This window comes from Sarcophilus harrisii, chromosome 6 (genome assembly GCF_902635505.1).
Source record: "Sarcophilus harrisii chromosome 6, mSarHar1.11, whole genome shotgun sequence".
Classification (NCBI taxonomy): Eukaryota; Metazoa; Chordata; class Mammalia; order Dasyuromorphia; family Dasyuridae; genus Sarcophilus; species Sarcophilus harrisii.
The window spans coordinates 190,604,532-190,617,607 of record NC_045431.1 but is presented as its reverse complement, the minus strand read 5'-3'; the positions used below and the strand labels follow the sequence as shown (position 1 = coordinate 190,617,607).

The 13,076-nt window shown below is 40.0% G+C and overlaps 1 protein-coding gene across 6 annotated transcripts in view; it reads right to left on the bottom strand.

Moving 5' to 3' along the window:
- Positions 1–1,317: 1,317 nt before the first annotated feature.
- The window catches only part of CTBP1 (C-terminal binding protein 1), a 472,770-nt gene continuing 461,011 nt past the window's right edge, over positions 1,318–13,076 (bottom strand). For 5 of the 6 annotated variants that reach the window (XM_031943991.1, XM_031943990.1, XM_031943993.1 and 2 more), the window contains 4 exons: positions 11,446–11,576; positions 9,321–9,448; positions 5,583–5,700; positions 1,318–2,377 (listed from right to left, as the gene is read on the bottom strand). In XM_031943991.1, coding sequence (XP_031799851.1) covers positions 2,191–2,377; positions 5,583–5,700; positions 9,321–9,448; positions 11,446–11,576 — 564 coding nt within the window. In that variant the 3' untranslated portion in view covers positions 1,318–2,190. The remainder of the gene's footprint in view (positions 2,378–5,582; positions 5,701–9,320; positions 9,449–11,445; positions 11,577–13,076) is intronic. The other variant, XM_031943992.1, reaches the window with a different exon arrangement.

Sequence of the window (13,076 nt, the reverse complement as noted above, 5' to 3'; positions counted from 1 at the left end):
GAACCATTAATTCCCTTGCAACTCAAGTGCCCCCTCCGGAAGGGGTTTCCCAATTCCCTTTGTTGTAGAGGGCCCACCTGCTAAAATGATTATTTTTATATTTACGTGTATACACTCATCTGTGACAAATTTCAGCTCATTGAGGGCAAGTATTATCTCACTTTTGTCTTTGTTTTCACAGTGCCTGACTGGCACTGTAGGTGCTTGAAAGACCCCATGTTTACTTGCTTGATTGTTCAATAGTCTGTAGATGATTTTATTCCATTTTCTGAAAACCGGGACATTTGCCCATGTTAGGTGCCACAGGGGTAGACTGCCAGGCCTGGAGTTAGGAAGATTCATTTCCTTGAGTTCAAATCTGGTCTCAGATACTTCCTAGCTGTATGACCTTGGGCAAGTCACTTAACCCCATTTACCTCAGTTTCCTCATCTGTAAAATGATTTGGAGAAGGAAATGGCAGCCTCTCGTATCTTTACCAAGAAAACCCCAAATGAAGACAACAGTCAGACAAAACTGAACTTTTCCTCTTCCTGAAAATGGATGTGGTATATAATTTTTTTTAAAAAATGGCTGAAAAGTCTGATGAAATTGATGGATATAAAGAATTAGCCCCAAAATAGTTCTTTATAATAAGTCTATTTGCCTGGTTAGAGCAGCAGTCTAATCTTTCTGTTAAATTCTTATTCTTAAATGTTAAATTCTTCATTCATGTACTCTACCTGTTTAATATCTGCTTATCCTTGAAAGTCCAACTCAAATGTCACTTTGGTCATAAAAAGTCCAAGTCCTGTGGCCAGTTCCTACTTCCCATCGTGCTTTCTGAGTCTGATAGACTACATCAGTGGTGTTCAACTCAAATAGAAATAGATCTCTGCAGACTGCATATTGTTTCAGAAAGCAGCAAATGAATATTGTAATGTAAAGCACTATATTTTTATTTATTTTGTTTTAAGCATTTCCTAAAGACATCTTCAGTTGTACCATCTCTGACATGCCACTTCAATTTTGTTGTTGGACAACCGGTCTCTTGTTCATGATTGCGGCAACTAAGCTTTAATACAATAACCCTGATCAATACTTATCAAAGAGAGAAAACTGAGTTATCTGTATTGAACTACATGTCATGTTGTCCTTCAATAATCTTTTCCATCTCTACATAATTCTAGAGGGGAACCTGTTAAGGTGATGTCTGCTTATTTCCCAGCTTCCAAGTTAGTAATCACGGAAAAATCAAGCTTTCTCAAAATGTTAAGATTCAAACTGATAGGTAAGAGATGGAACAAAAATTACTAGAAATAAAAATGTTACACATGTAATATTTGTCTGGGATTTTTATTTCTTTAAAATAATTCATACAAATGGTTACAGTCACAAACATGATTTTAACCAAAAATATTGCTAGCCTACCACATTACCAGGAAGGAATCAATGTAGGCGATGAAATGCTGCTACCCTTCAGCAGTCTGGTGCCTTTTTGCAAACCACCAATAATATATACTTTAACTGGTGACCAAAAGCACAATGCTCATTTATACAAAACCTCTGTCTTCCTCAAAATCTCTTTGCAATGTTGTCTTCATTTGGAAAGAAGGGAAATTCATGCCCAAATCAGAAGAAATGGTTTTTCTTTTGTTTACTAAATTAGTCTAAAAAATAAGACAAGCAGGTAGAAAAAACAATGCACTGTGTGGCGTAGAAAGAAAAATGGGAAAAATTCATTGTCCTGAGAAGTTTGCCAACTGCCTCATTTTGGGGCATGTTTTAACATATAAAAAAAAATCATCTCAAAATTGGTTTTTTGAATGTCTCCTTTTTGCTTTCTTTTTTGTTGACAGCTAAGCAAACAAATCCTTTTTAATGTTCTAAAAACTGTACACAGACAAGTACATTCATGATATAATTAACTACTAACTTCTCTTGCTTAACAAAGAACCCATAGGACACAGAACAGTGAATCAGTCCACTGGACGGGGGACAAACTACAATTTATACGGAGGAAAAAAAGGTTTCCAAATCTTCTTTTCACCTCCCACACCTTTTGCCTTTTATAGCTGTATATTGGACCAGTTTCTAAAACAATTATGGTCTCCTGTAAGTTCATGGTTTTGCCTCTATTCAAAATCCAGATTTTTTTTCCACGTCATCTTCAAAGTTGAAAGCTCCAATGTTGGGAATGCTATTTTCTTAGGCTACAATTGGTCACTTGGGTGGTCTCTATCAGCTTCTGGTTTGACGGTTTGGCCAGGGGAAGGAGCATGGGGAGGATGGGCCACAGTGGGGAGCCCGTGGGATAAGGACATGGCGCTGGGGACTATTCCTTCTACTGCTGCAGGGATGCCAGCTGGAGCCACGCTCACCACACCTGGAGGGTACCTGCTGGAAGAAGTAAAGAACAACACACGATAAGGATCCCTAAGGGCCATGCTGACCACTAGGAATCTGGGAGCCACTCTATGAAGTTTGTCAAGCCAAAACCTCCTTTGGAGTTCTGAGGAAAAGAAGATTGCTTCCTGTGCGACATGTTCTCCATCTGGTGATGTCTAGACCACCAACTATCAATTTTTAATCTTAGGCTGGTTTCCTCTAACCCCTAAGTCTGCTTCCAAGACACTTTTCATCATGAGAATATGTATTAAGGAAATATTTAAATATAAGGAGAAGAGGTAACTGGTTGGGTGTCTACTGCTAAGAAGTCCCCTCTGAATGAGCTGGGTTTTAGCCTGTACTTGGGATGCCAGGATTGAAGCTCCTTTTCATAAGGGTGGGCACAGGGACAGAGTGCAAAGGGCTGACTTTAAGACAAAAGCCAATGCCCTACCTAATCCAGTCCTCTGATATGGGATCAACCCTGTTAGTGAAGAACTCTGGGAAACTGTACAAATCCAGCTCCTCTGGGAATTCACTCTAGGCTGGAACAAACATTGCTGCTGCTAAGTTCTTCTAAAGGGAAAAATGCTCTTAATAGTAAAATCATGGTGGCAAGGAATACTTCTCAAATATCCATATCCCCTCTTCTAGATGGGAAAGAAGTTTTTAGAGCACATGAGCCAAACTCAGAAACAATTACCACCTCTAAATTTGGAAAAACCAATTGTGAACAATATAAAAAACCATAAAAGCTTATGTGTCATTCAGTCTTTCCTCTTTTTCCTTCCTCATTTTCCTTCACAAAAAAAGTGGTCATGATGTCATCTGGTTAAAGACCATTCATTTACTTTGGTAAATGCTTCCACTCTGGCTTTCCGTGTAATATCTGCTGGTTTCAATTTAAACCAAAGAAAATATAAATGGGTTGGCTGGTCTTCATCATTTTTCTGAGACAGCCATGACTCCTGTGCTGCTCAGACTGATTTCCAGCAACCATATCTCATGCAGTGGTGTCTTTAGTGACCCCACATGTTAGAGACTATTAGTCCCCAGGAGGTGCCATGAGCACAGTTAACAGAGTAATAAACTGGAGTCGCTTTTATTCTTTGATTCCAACCTTGAACCATGAAACCCTGAAAAATTAACAATCCATCACCTTTTCATATACTAATATTTCCTTTCTATTTCCTCCACAAACCAATTATTCAACACATCTGGGCCTCTGTGGATGGTAACATACCTGCTACTGGTCTCACCTTAGCAAGAGCATCAAAGTAGGGCACTAGGCTGATAATCAAGAACATTTAGTGAAAAAAGTTCTGCTGTCAAAGGAAAAAGAAAGGGGTCCTGCTCTGGCTTCTGTCGTTCAGATTGTGGAGCTACTTTGAACCAAATCGCTGCTTTATTCTCTTTTAAAGGAAACCACAATTCCTGGTTTCCAGGGGAAGAAACTGTCGAGAATGTAACATTTCCTTCATAATCTCCTTTCTGAAGCCCATCTTTCCTTTCCCCTGTTAGGTGGCCCCACAGGAGTGAAGAACAGAGAAGGCCGGCCCCGACTCGTCCCAAGAGCGCCTGACCCTGGGGCTCTAAGAACAAGCAACACGCTTCCTGCTCACCAGCCAAGAAAGGTCCATGAAATGTGCCGGCTGCATGTCACATGCTGGCCGAGCCTCTGAGCGCCAGAGGAATTGGAGAAATGGCCTCGGAAGTGCCGGGTGATTAGGAAGGAGTAAAGCTCTGGGGCAACAGTGAGGGTGCAAAGGCCCGTGGGCGCCCCAAGGGACACACCTGCCTGCTGTGGGGACTGGGAAGGACTCCGGCAGTGGGCCCGTCCTCAGAGGCCCCTGGTCAAACTACTGGGTCACACGTGGATCCAATCACATCAACTACTGTTTTAAGGAAGCAGGTTGTTGTTGCCAAGGCCTGGCAATCTCTTGGTATTAAAGCTATTTTTGGTTTCAAGTATTTTACCTTATAACATTTTCTTAAGGTTTTAATTTTCTCTGGCCTTACTTCATATGATTTCCTTCCCCATATATTACTTGCAGTAGCAAGTGTTATTTGAGGGTCCAATTTCTAAGTCTTTAATTTTGGATGATCACAAAAATTCTTCTCACCAAAACACTGGTTAGTGGGTAACAATTTTTTCTGGACCATAACAATGAATAGACAGGTTTTGTCAATGTATACAAGGGCTATGATGAACAGGAATGGGAGGAGTATCCACAGGCATAAAATCATAGAGCCCAGAAAAGGAGGCCACTAGATGCCACTGTGGACAGAGAATCATTGTGGACACAGATGAGGGGAGACCTGGGGAAGTGAAAAGCCAGCTTCAGAGACTCGCCAGCTGTGCAACTCTGGGCAAGTGACTTAACCTCTGAAAGCCTTATTTTCTTCATCTGAAAGATAAAAATAATAATAGGACTTGTCTGATCCAAGGTAATTCCAACAGACTTGGGATGGAAAGAGCCAATTGCATCCAGCAGAGAACTGTAGAGACTGAATGTGGATTAAAGCATAGTATTTTTTCCACTTTTGTTGTTGTTTGTTGGTTTCCCCCCCCTTTCTTATCTGATTTTTGTTGTGCAGCATGATGAATATGAAAATGTGTTTAGAAGAATCGCACATAATTAATTTAATCTACTTGCTGTCTTGGGGAAGGAAAAGGGGAAAAGAGAAAAATTTGGAACACAGTTTTACAAAGGTGATTGTTGAAAAGTATCTTTGTACATACTTGGAAAAATAAGATGCTACTGAAAAAAAATAATAGTACCTATCTCCTACAGTTATTATAAGGATAAAATAAGATATTTGTAAAGAGTTTTGCAAATCTTAAAGCACCACATAAGCACTAGTAATTATTTTACTTATTACTGAAATAAGTCTATTTCTCACATCACAAAGAGAAAGACATAAATATTTTTATGTTTCACATGTACATCTGTTATCCCACAGAATACTGGGAATTTTATACTCAATAAATACCTTCGGACATGACTGGACAGTCTACAATTGTTCAGTCTACTTCCATGGGTTCCCCTGAATTAACCTTTCTCTTTTCATAGGACTTGAAGGGAATAGGAACTTCTAAAAAAACACTACCATGATGTATTCTTTTCCCTGGATTGAAAGGTGTCATCATATCAGATAGATGAAGGGAAGTTCGCCCCCTCAGCACATCCCCTGCCTACCCCCCCACTCCACTCACCTATAAGCGGCACCATTAAGTTCTGGATGAACTACTGCTGGGTCCATACTGGCCCAATGTGTAGCTGCAGTCAAATGATCTTTATTAACACAGTTTTTCAGGCTGTCTGGAATACGACCTTCCAAGATTGGGGAGGGAGACAGAAAACAAAAAAATACATTTGTTTTAAACTACTGATTTTACACACTTTCATCCAATAGACCCAGATTCAGACAAAAATTTATAATTTGTTATTTTGTCCTTCAATCTGGCATTCAAAACTTTCTTCAGCTCGTATACTATTGTCATAACTAGAGTTAAGACAGTTTTTAAAAATGAGGCACCCCCTATTTTTTTTTTTCAAAGCCTTATTCCAATGGTTTAGATACAATTTATCTCTGGAAATAAATATACTTATTATAAAATGCTGCCAAACCACGGTACCTTTTAAATATCTGTGGTACATGTATAGGGCCAAATATTAAACTGATTGCCTTCTCAATTAGGAGAAAGAGGAAGGAAGAAGGAAGAGAATTTTTACATGTAATTAGACATAAAATAAAATATTTTTTAAATTCTGGGATAAATTTAAGGTTTTTCAAAATCTTTAAACTACTGTTACTTGCAGGCAGGGGACCTCTCTGGCCCTACTACACTGTGACCTGCTCCACCCCAATCCCTCTAGCCCCATATTGAAGGCAGATTAGGGTAAAGACCAAGCATTATCAGCTGTCACTCACTACTACACCAATGGCTAGAAAATACTCACCAGTTATTATTCTTCCAGAACTTAAGACTCAATTTTCAACTACAAAAAGAAGCAAAGTATTCTCAAGCTCCAACTACTACTCTCCATGCCGCACTCCAACCTTGTCCCCCTTCTACTAAAGCCTCTGGAATTCTTGGTCCATAAAGAACAAACTTCCCTTCATTCTGAGCCCCTTATTCTTATCTTCCTCCTTTGAATTATTCTCATTAAGACCACCTTATCTCAAACAATCTGGCTTCCCTGCCCATCATGTGTACCCACAGTTGTACTTTCACCTATAACATTCTGAAAGGGGAGTCAAATGTTCTTTGCTCCCCAAGGCTACTTCCAAACTCTTCCCTCTGCCTTTACCACTCAGTGATCTCTCCTGTTTGGATCCTCTATTGATCAGATATTACTATTCTTGTATTCCCGGAGCTTTGTACATGGCAAGAGCTTAATAAACAATCATTCATTCTTTGAACCACTTTTCTCAAGAAATTTAGCATTTGGCTCCCTGACTTCTCTTCTCTTCCCTAATCCCTACCCTTATGTTAGGGGACTTCAAAATCCATAGTGATACTCTCTCAAATGCCCTAACTTCCCAATTCTTCAATTTCCTTAAATCCCATGACATATTTCTCCATTTCCAACTAAAACCACGCATAAGGAGAGTCGTTATCCATAGTACAAATATCTTTTTCTATGACTTTAGCTGAGAATGAGCAGAGAGATTTAAGGTGACAATATAAGGGTGTAGTAGGATCAAGTGAAAGATGGAGGGAAATTGGGCATGTAAAAATTTCTGACATTCTTCTAACTGATCATAACCTCCTATTTTACAATCTCTTCCCAGGACTGTTGTAAGGACAAAATATTTGTAAAGTGTTTTGCAAAATCACTCAGTCCCTTAAAGCACTTTTAAGAGTGCTGAGAGACAGTTATAATTATTGTGATTATTTCTGGAGATAAGAAGCCAGAATCTATTTCTCACATTACGAAAGAAAGGCATGATTACTTTTTTTCCCCATTCACATCTGCTACACCCTCTTGCCCCTAAATACTGAGAAGCTTCCTGCTTCATCTCTCCTAAACCTGTTCTTCCCCACACTTAGAATATTCAATCCCTCTGTCCCTCAATACTTTCATATGCCATCATTACCTAGCCCTGATGATTCTATGGTCAACTATTTGATACCACACTATCCTCCTCTTCTCTCCAATTCCTGAATCCCTAGTTAACCCTCAGTCCTGTATCACTTCCACTATCCAGCTCTTTGACTCCTCTTCACTGGCTGTAGAATTGAAAATCACACACATTTTTGTCATCTGACTTCATGTGGACCCTTCATTGATTCCTCTCTGGTTGTTTTCCTATCTCACTTCTCACTGAAGTTATTCTAAACTTTCTGTTATGTCCCCAATCCTCCTCTGCCCTCTCCCTCCTTCTCTTCATGTCAAAACCCCTCATACCATCTTACCCACTCTCTGAGAATGTGGTGGTCCTTCTCATTAGGGCCAACCCTCCACACATGTCCACATTCCCATCTCCTTATACCTCCTATGGCATATCATGATGGAACAATTGAGTGTCCAATGCTTGGCCAGCTTTTGGGCTCTCTCATGGGCATAAGTAGTGAGCAAATAATACTTTGAGAAAAAATTCAACTTTACAGCTACAACATACTCAAACACCATGTACTGGAAAGAGTGCTACAGAATATTTCAGTTGGAAGACTGTGGGAGTCATCATTCTCTGATTGTGGGCAAGTCACTCAATCTCTCTGAGCCTCAGTTTCTTCATCTGTAAAAAGGGAATATTCCTACCATCTTAGGAAATGTGAGAAGGAATACCCTCTGTAAACTTTAAAGAGATTAAAAAGTGGGGGGTGGTGCACGCAACATTGGGTATTCCCTGTCCATGTTTGACACCCTCTCTTCTGCTGGACTTTCTTTAAAATCTTGATATTTGTTTTAGCCATGTTCTCCTAAGTGTATGCCTTATAAAATTCCAAATATTGTGATCTGAAGTATGTGCTATGTTCAACCAGTAACAATTCAATGAGCAATGATTCAGCTCCTATGTATGGGGCCATAATCTGGGTACCAAGAAGGGGAGACAAAGGAGTTTTATAGTACAGCATCTGCAAGCTCACAATTCGTTTCCTGTGTTTCTTCCCCAATCCATGCACTCAATTTACTTTTGTGTTTAATTGAAACTGATCTTATCTCTTCTGCTTCTACTTTCTAAGTTGATTAGAACCTAGGAAAATGAATAGTAGCCTCTCAACAGGTACTGCTGCCTCTCTATCCACCCTCTGGCCCACCCATCACATTCCTGTTAGAAGAAGTTCATGGATAAATTTGGTCATATCACCTCTTGGCTCAAAAAATCTTGAGCAGCTCCAATGTTTGGTTAGCCTTTTCCTTCTGGTATTCGGTTTCCTTTCCAGTCTTCTCTCACTCTTTGACACGCATTCTATTATGTTTAAACCAAATTGAACTACCTGTTGACCCCCAATACACCCTAAGCCTCTTCTCATGCCCTATGCCTGGAACCTGTGCCATATGCATTTTGAATTCCTTAGCTAACTTTAAAAATGCAATGGTAGCACTGCTTCTTGCATGAAGAGCTACAAGGCTCTTCACCTTCAGGTCAGTCAGACTAGCAATCGATTTACTTACAGTTACAACAGCTATTTGTGTTGGTATCAGTATTCCTCAATAGACGGTAAATTTTTTGGGAGTAAAGTTTGTCAAAAACTTTCATCTCTCTAAGCACAAAGCATGCTAGGAACTAACTGTTTGTTGTTCATGATATATCCTCATAGCATGATGCATGAAATCCTTTCCCTCTCCCCTAAGAACCTAGTGGCCATGGATAAACAGCTGAATAAATAATGCTTTCCTCTTTCACACCTGACTAAATGACAGCACTTGGGTTCCTTCCCACCCGATCCCAAGGAGGAGAAACTGAGCTCTCAGGGTATAAGAGCTGCCAAGATGGCTACCTGTGATGGCTCTCCGAATCTCCCGGGCAGCCTCCTCTCGCATCTCAATGGAGGCCTGCTCACTGTACCACGCTGCATGGGGAGTGCAGATCAGATTTGGTGCATCCTTTAGGGGACCCTGGCTAAAGCTAAACACAACCATAAAACATAATTAGAGTCACCAGGAATATATAAGAATGTAAAGAGACAGATATAACAAGAAAAGGCTGATAACAAAACATTTACAAAGTGTTTTTGGCATATGTTGGAAGTTGTATATACCACTAGGCTCATAATCATCACTCCATTTCATGACATCAGCTTTTTTTGGAGGGGGGAGGGGGAGGGCTGAGGCAATTGGGTTAAGTGACTTGCCCGGGGTCATACATCCAGAAAGTGTTAAGTGTCTGAGGCCAGATTTGAACTCAGGTCCTCCTGACTAAAGGGCCAGTGCTCTAACCACTGCACCATCTAGCTGCCCCAGACATCAGCTTTTTAAATATGCTTCCCAGAACATCAAGAGTCACATAAAAACACTTTGCTTTTAATATATATGGTAGGCAAGAAAGATTTTTAAAAGGACCAATAATTTAATATATGTGTGTGTATATATATATATATATATATATGTTTCCAACAATAGCCCTTCAATGAGGACTATTGTCTCTGATGAGACAGATTTTTGAGTGGAGAGAAAATACTATGTTCAGGGCCCACCCAAAAGATGGATAGCAAAGCCAGGAAATAAGTATCATAACCTCACATACAGTACAGGCTGTAAGAGATCCTGGCTTTACTCCCACTGTTTTCATTGGTCAGATGGAGAGTCATGGGAGCAGCCCTAATGTGTTACTCGCTTCACTTTTAGCACAGCTGTTTATTCAAAAAGATAAAGACTTGACCAGGTGACCAGGATATGAAGCCCAGAAACAGTTCTATCCAACTGAGGCTCCTTAGCTACTAACTGTGCAGCAGCAGGCTATTGTCTTAGACAGGCAATACTTATTTATGCCACGAGGAAATGCCTGCTCCCTGATTTAAGTTACTTAAGAAAATTATCTTGGAAACCTCATTCCCCCCCACTTCTTCTCTAAGATATTCTGGATGCCATTAAGGCTGTGGCTTTCTTTGTATATACATTATTAATCGCCTTGTTGTAATGGTTACACTTAGAAGTAAACAAGAGGATTTGGTGGCTTCTTAGGCAATAATAGAGCATCAAGTTTTCTATTTGCAAATAACCTTTTAAGACTAAAAAAGATTTTATTGGCAGGTACTGTCAATTAATGGCTGGTCTCTGATAATCCATATAAAGTATCTTTTTTTCATGGGTTTGAGAATTATCATTTAGTTTGATTTTCTCCTGATGGATTTTCTTTTGAATTTTCATCTTTTTATTCAGCCCAAGATCAGTGACTGAGGAGACACTGCCATCTTCAATGTTATTCATTGTGTTAAAAGAAGACATGTTGGGGTAACAAGTTCAGAAGTGTTTGGAGCCCTATTTCAACAAAAGCAAGGGTGGACAAACCCAAATCTTAACAAAAATAGACTAGAGCACGGTGGGGGGCTGTATAGAGAGGAAATGGAAGCTATTAAGCTGAATTACTGTAGCCATTATCCTCACTTATGCTAGCAAGAACCAATAGGAAATAGAATGATAATGATGCCCAAGACCTTTCTGAAACCCATGAAACTGCCATAGGTCTCTCTTCTGGTCAATGGACTTCCCTGCTCCAGCTACTACTGGAAGAGGGCACACACGTCTTAGATATGACACTCAAATATCCCATTTGCATCTGTGTGGTTTCAGATTGATAACCAGGTATTTCTCCTCTGGTCTCTCTTTGTGTACGTGTGTGGGTACAGAGTTTGGAGAAAGACCAGTCCTTCAGTGGAGGACCATTTACAATGCTCAAGTGTTCTAAAGAAATCTTGGACCAATGCCCACGTCTCCTTTCTATCCCTATTTTTTCCTTCTTTGGGACAGTCAGCAATCCTGCTGCATCTGGACAGATTGCTGAGTTGGCTAGGAGTGACAGTGGTTATAGGGTAAGGGTAGGAGTTGGACAATTGGGTCCCTGCCCCCACATGCACTACAGGGGAAAAACAAGGAAAGGGAATAAAAGAACAAACAGAAAAGCACCTGAATGGTTCTGACTCATGTACATCTAAGGCTGCCCCTCGTATCCTTCCTTCCTTCAGGGCCTGTGCCAGTGCTTTTTCGTCTACCAACCCACCTCGTGCTGTGTTCACCAGGAAAGCCCCTTGTCTCATCTGGGAAAAATTAAAAAATAATAATCAAATTAAAAATAAGATAAAATAAAAGTTGAGGCATTCTCATTTACTCAGAAGCATCCATTACAACAAAGTCTAAGCAGCTAAATCAATCACCTCCTAAACTATCTACTTCAAAAAACAAGACATAATGCCACATTTCCCCCAAAAAGTAGTTTTATCTAAGCTTTGAATATAACATGGTCATTCACACCAATTTAATTCATAACTGAGCTGCTCAAAACCAAGACAATGTTTTGCACTCAATTCACTAAGTTTATAGTAAAGTTATCAGTAAGTTCCAAAGAGAGGATGAAGGTTGGAAAGAACTGCTTTGTGTTGAGGAAGAAGCTGAACTATGAATTACCAGGAGATGAAAGAATAACTTGTTTGGCATATCTCAATGACAAGGAGTCTGGGAGAGGAGGGGAAGAATCTTGTAATAAAGAGTAAATCAAAGGTAAAAAACAAATCAGTCTTGTTAAGCTTAATTTCTGTTTGTTGTTATGATCTCTTAGTGGAACAAGGCTCCAGCCCCATTTTGGAGTTGTAGGAAAAACTGACCCATAACTAAAAGAAAAGCAGGAGAAGAGAGGAAGAGGACAGCTAAAGAGACAAACAGACAAGAGAAAGAAAAGAGAGAGAAGAGAAAGAACACAGTGCTGTTGAGTATCCACAGATGGTGATACACAATTCTCAAGGCTAATGTAACTTCCACATCCTCATGTGTCTGTTAGGCTCTGGTAGCAAGAAAGGTCTCAAGTCAAAAGCTACACAAAAGGACTCACAAAGATATGAATCTTTAGAAAAACTGGTTAGAATGAAGCTAGAGAGTCCGTGCTTCATTGATGTCTCTTCAGGTCAGCCCTAGTTCCTTGGCAATGACAGTATCCCTCTTAGAACTTGCCAGGATGACAACAAGCAGGGCCTAGGGTCTATAAGAGCCTTTGCCCAAAGTCTCCTAATGCTTGATCCTTCTGATGGTAGAACTCAACTATTTCTCTTCTCATCTTTATTATCAGTATGCAATTTAAAATAATCTGATTTTGATAAGTCTATTACAAATCTAGGCAGAAATGAAAGTTTAAATAATCCTGGTTTTGGAAATTGGGGTGCCTCAAAGAACACAGACTGGCTTTAGACATCTATGATCATTGGTTCCCAAAAGCCAGCAAACCACTCAGAAGCTAGCCTGCTGTCCAGCCCCTCAGTTTTCCACGCCTTCACTCTTATTTCACATTTAGGAAGCCATTCCAGGAAAACAGATTAAACCAACAGTCAGGCTACAGTTTTAACTCTATAAAGGGAAATTCAGTGTTGAGGTTCCCTTGGCAACTTTGAGCTCCCTGCTCACAGAGTATGCATGTGTAAAGCATGCCATATAAAGGGGGTGGGTGGGGGCTTTTCCTATCCAGTGTGGCATCCTGACTTGCGGGGATGGAGGGGTTGGGGCTTATTCATTTATGTAACAAATGTTTCTAAAAAATAAACAAATTTCAT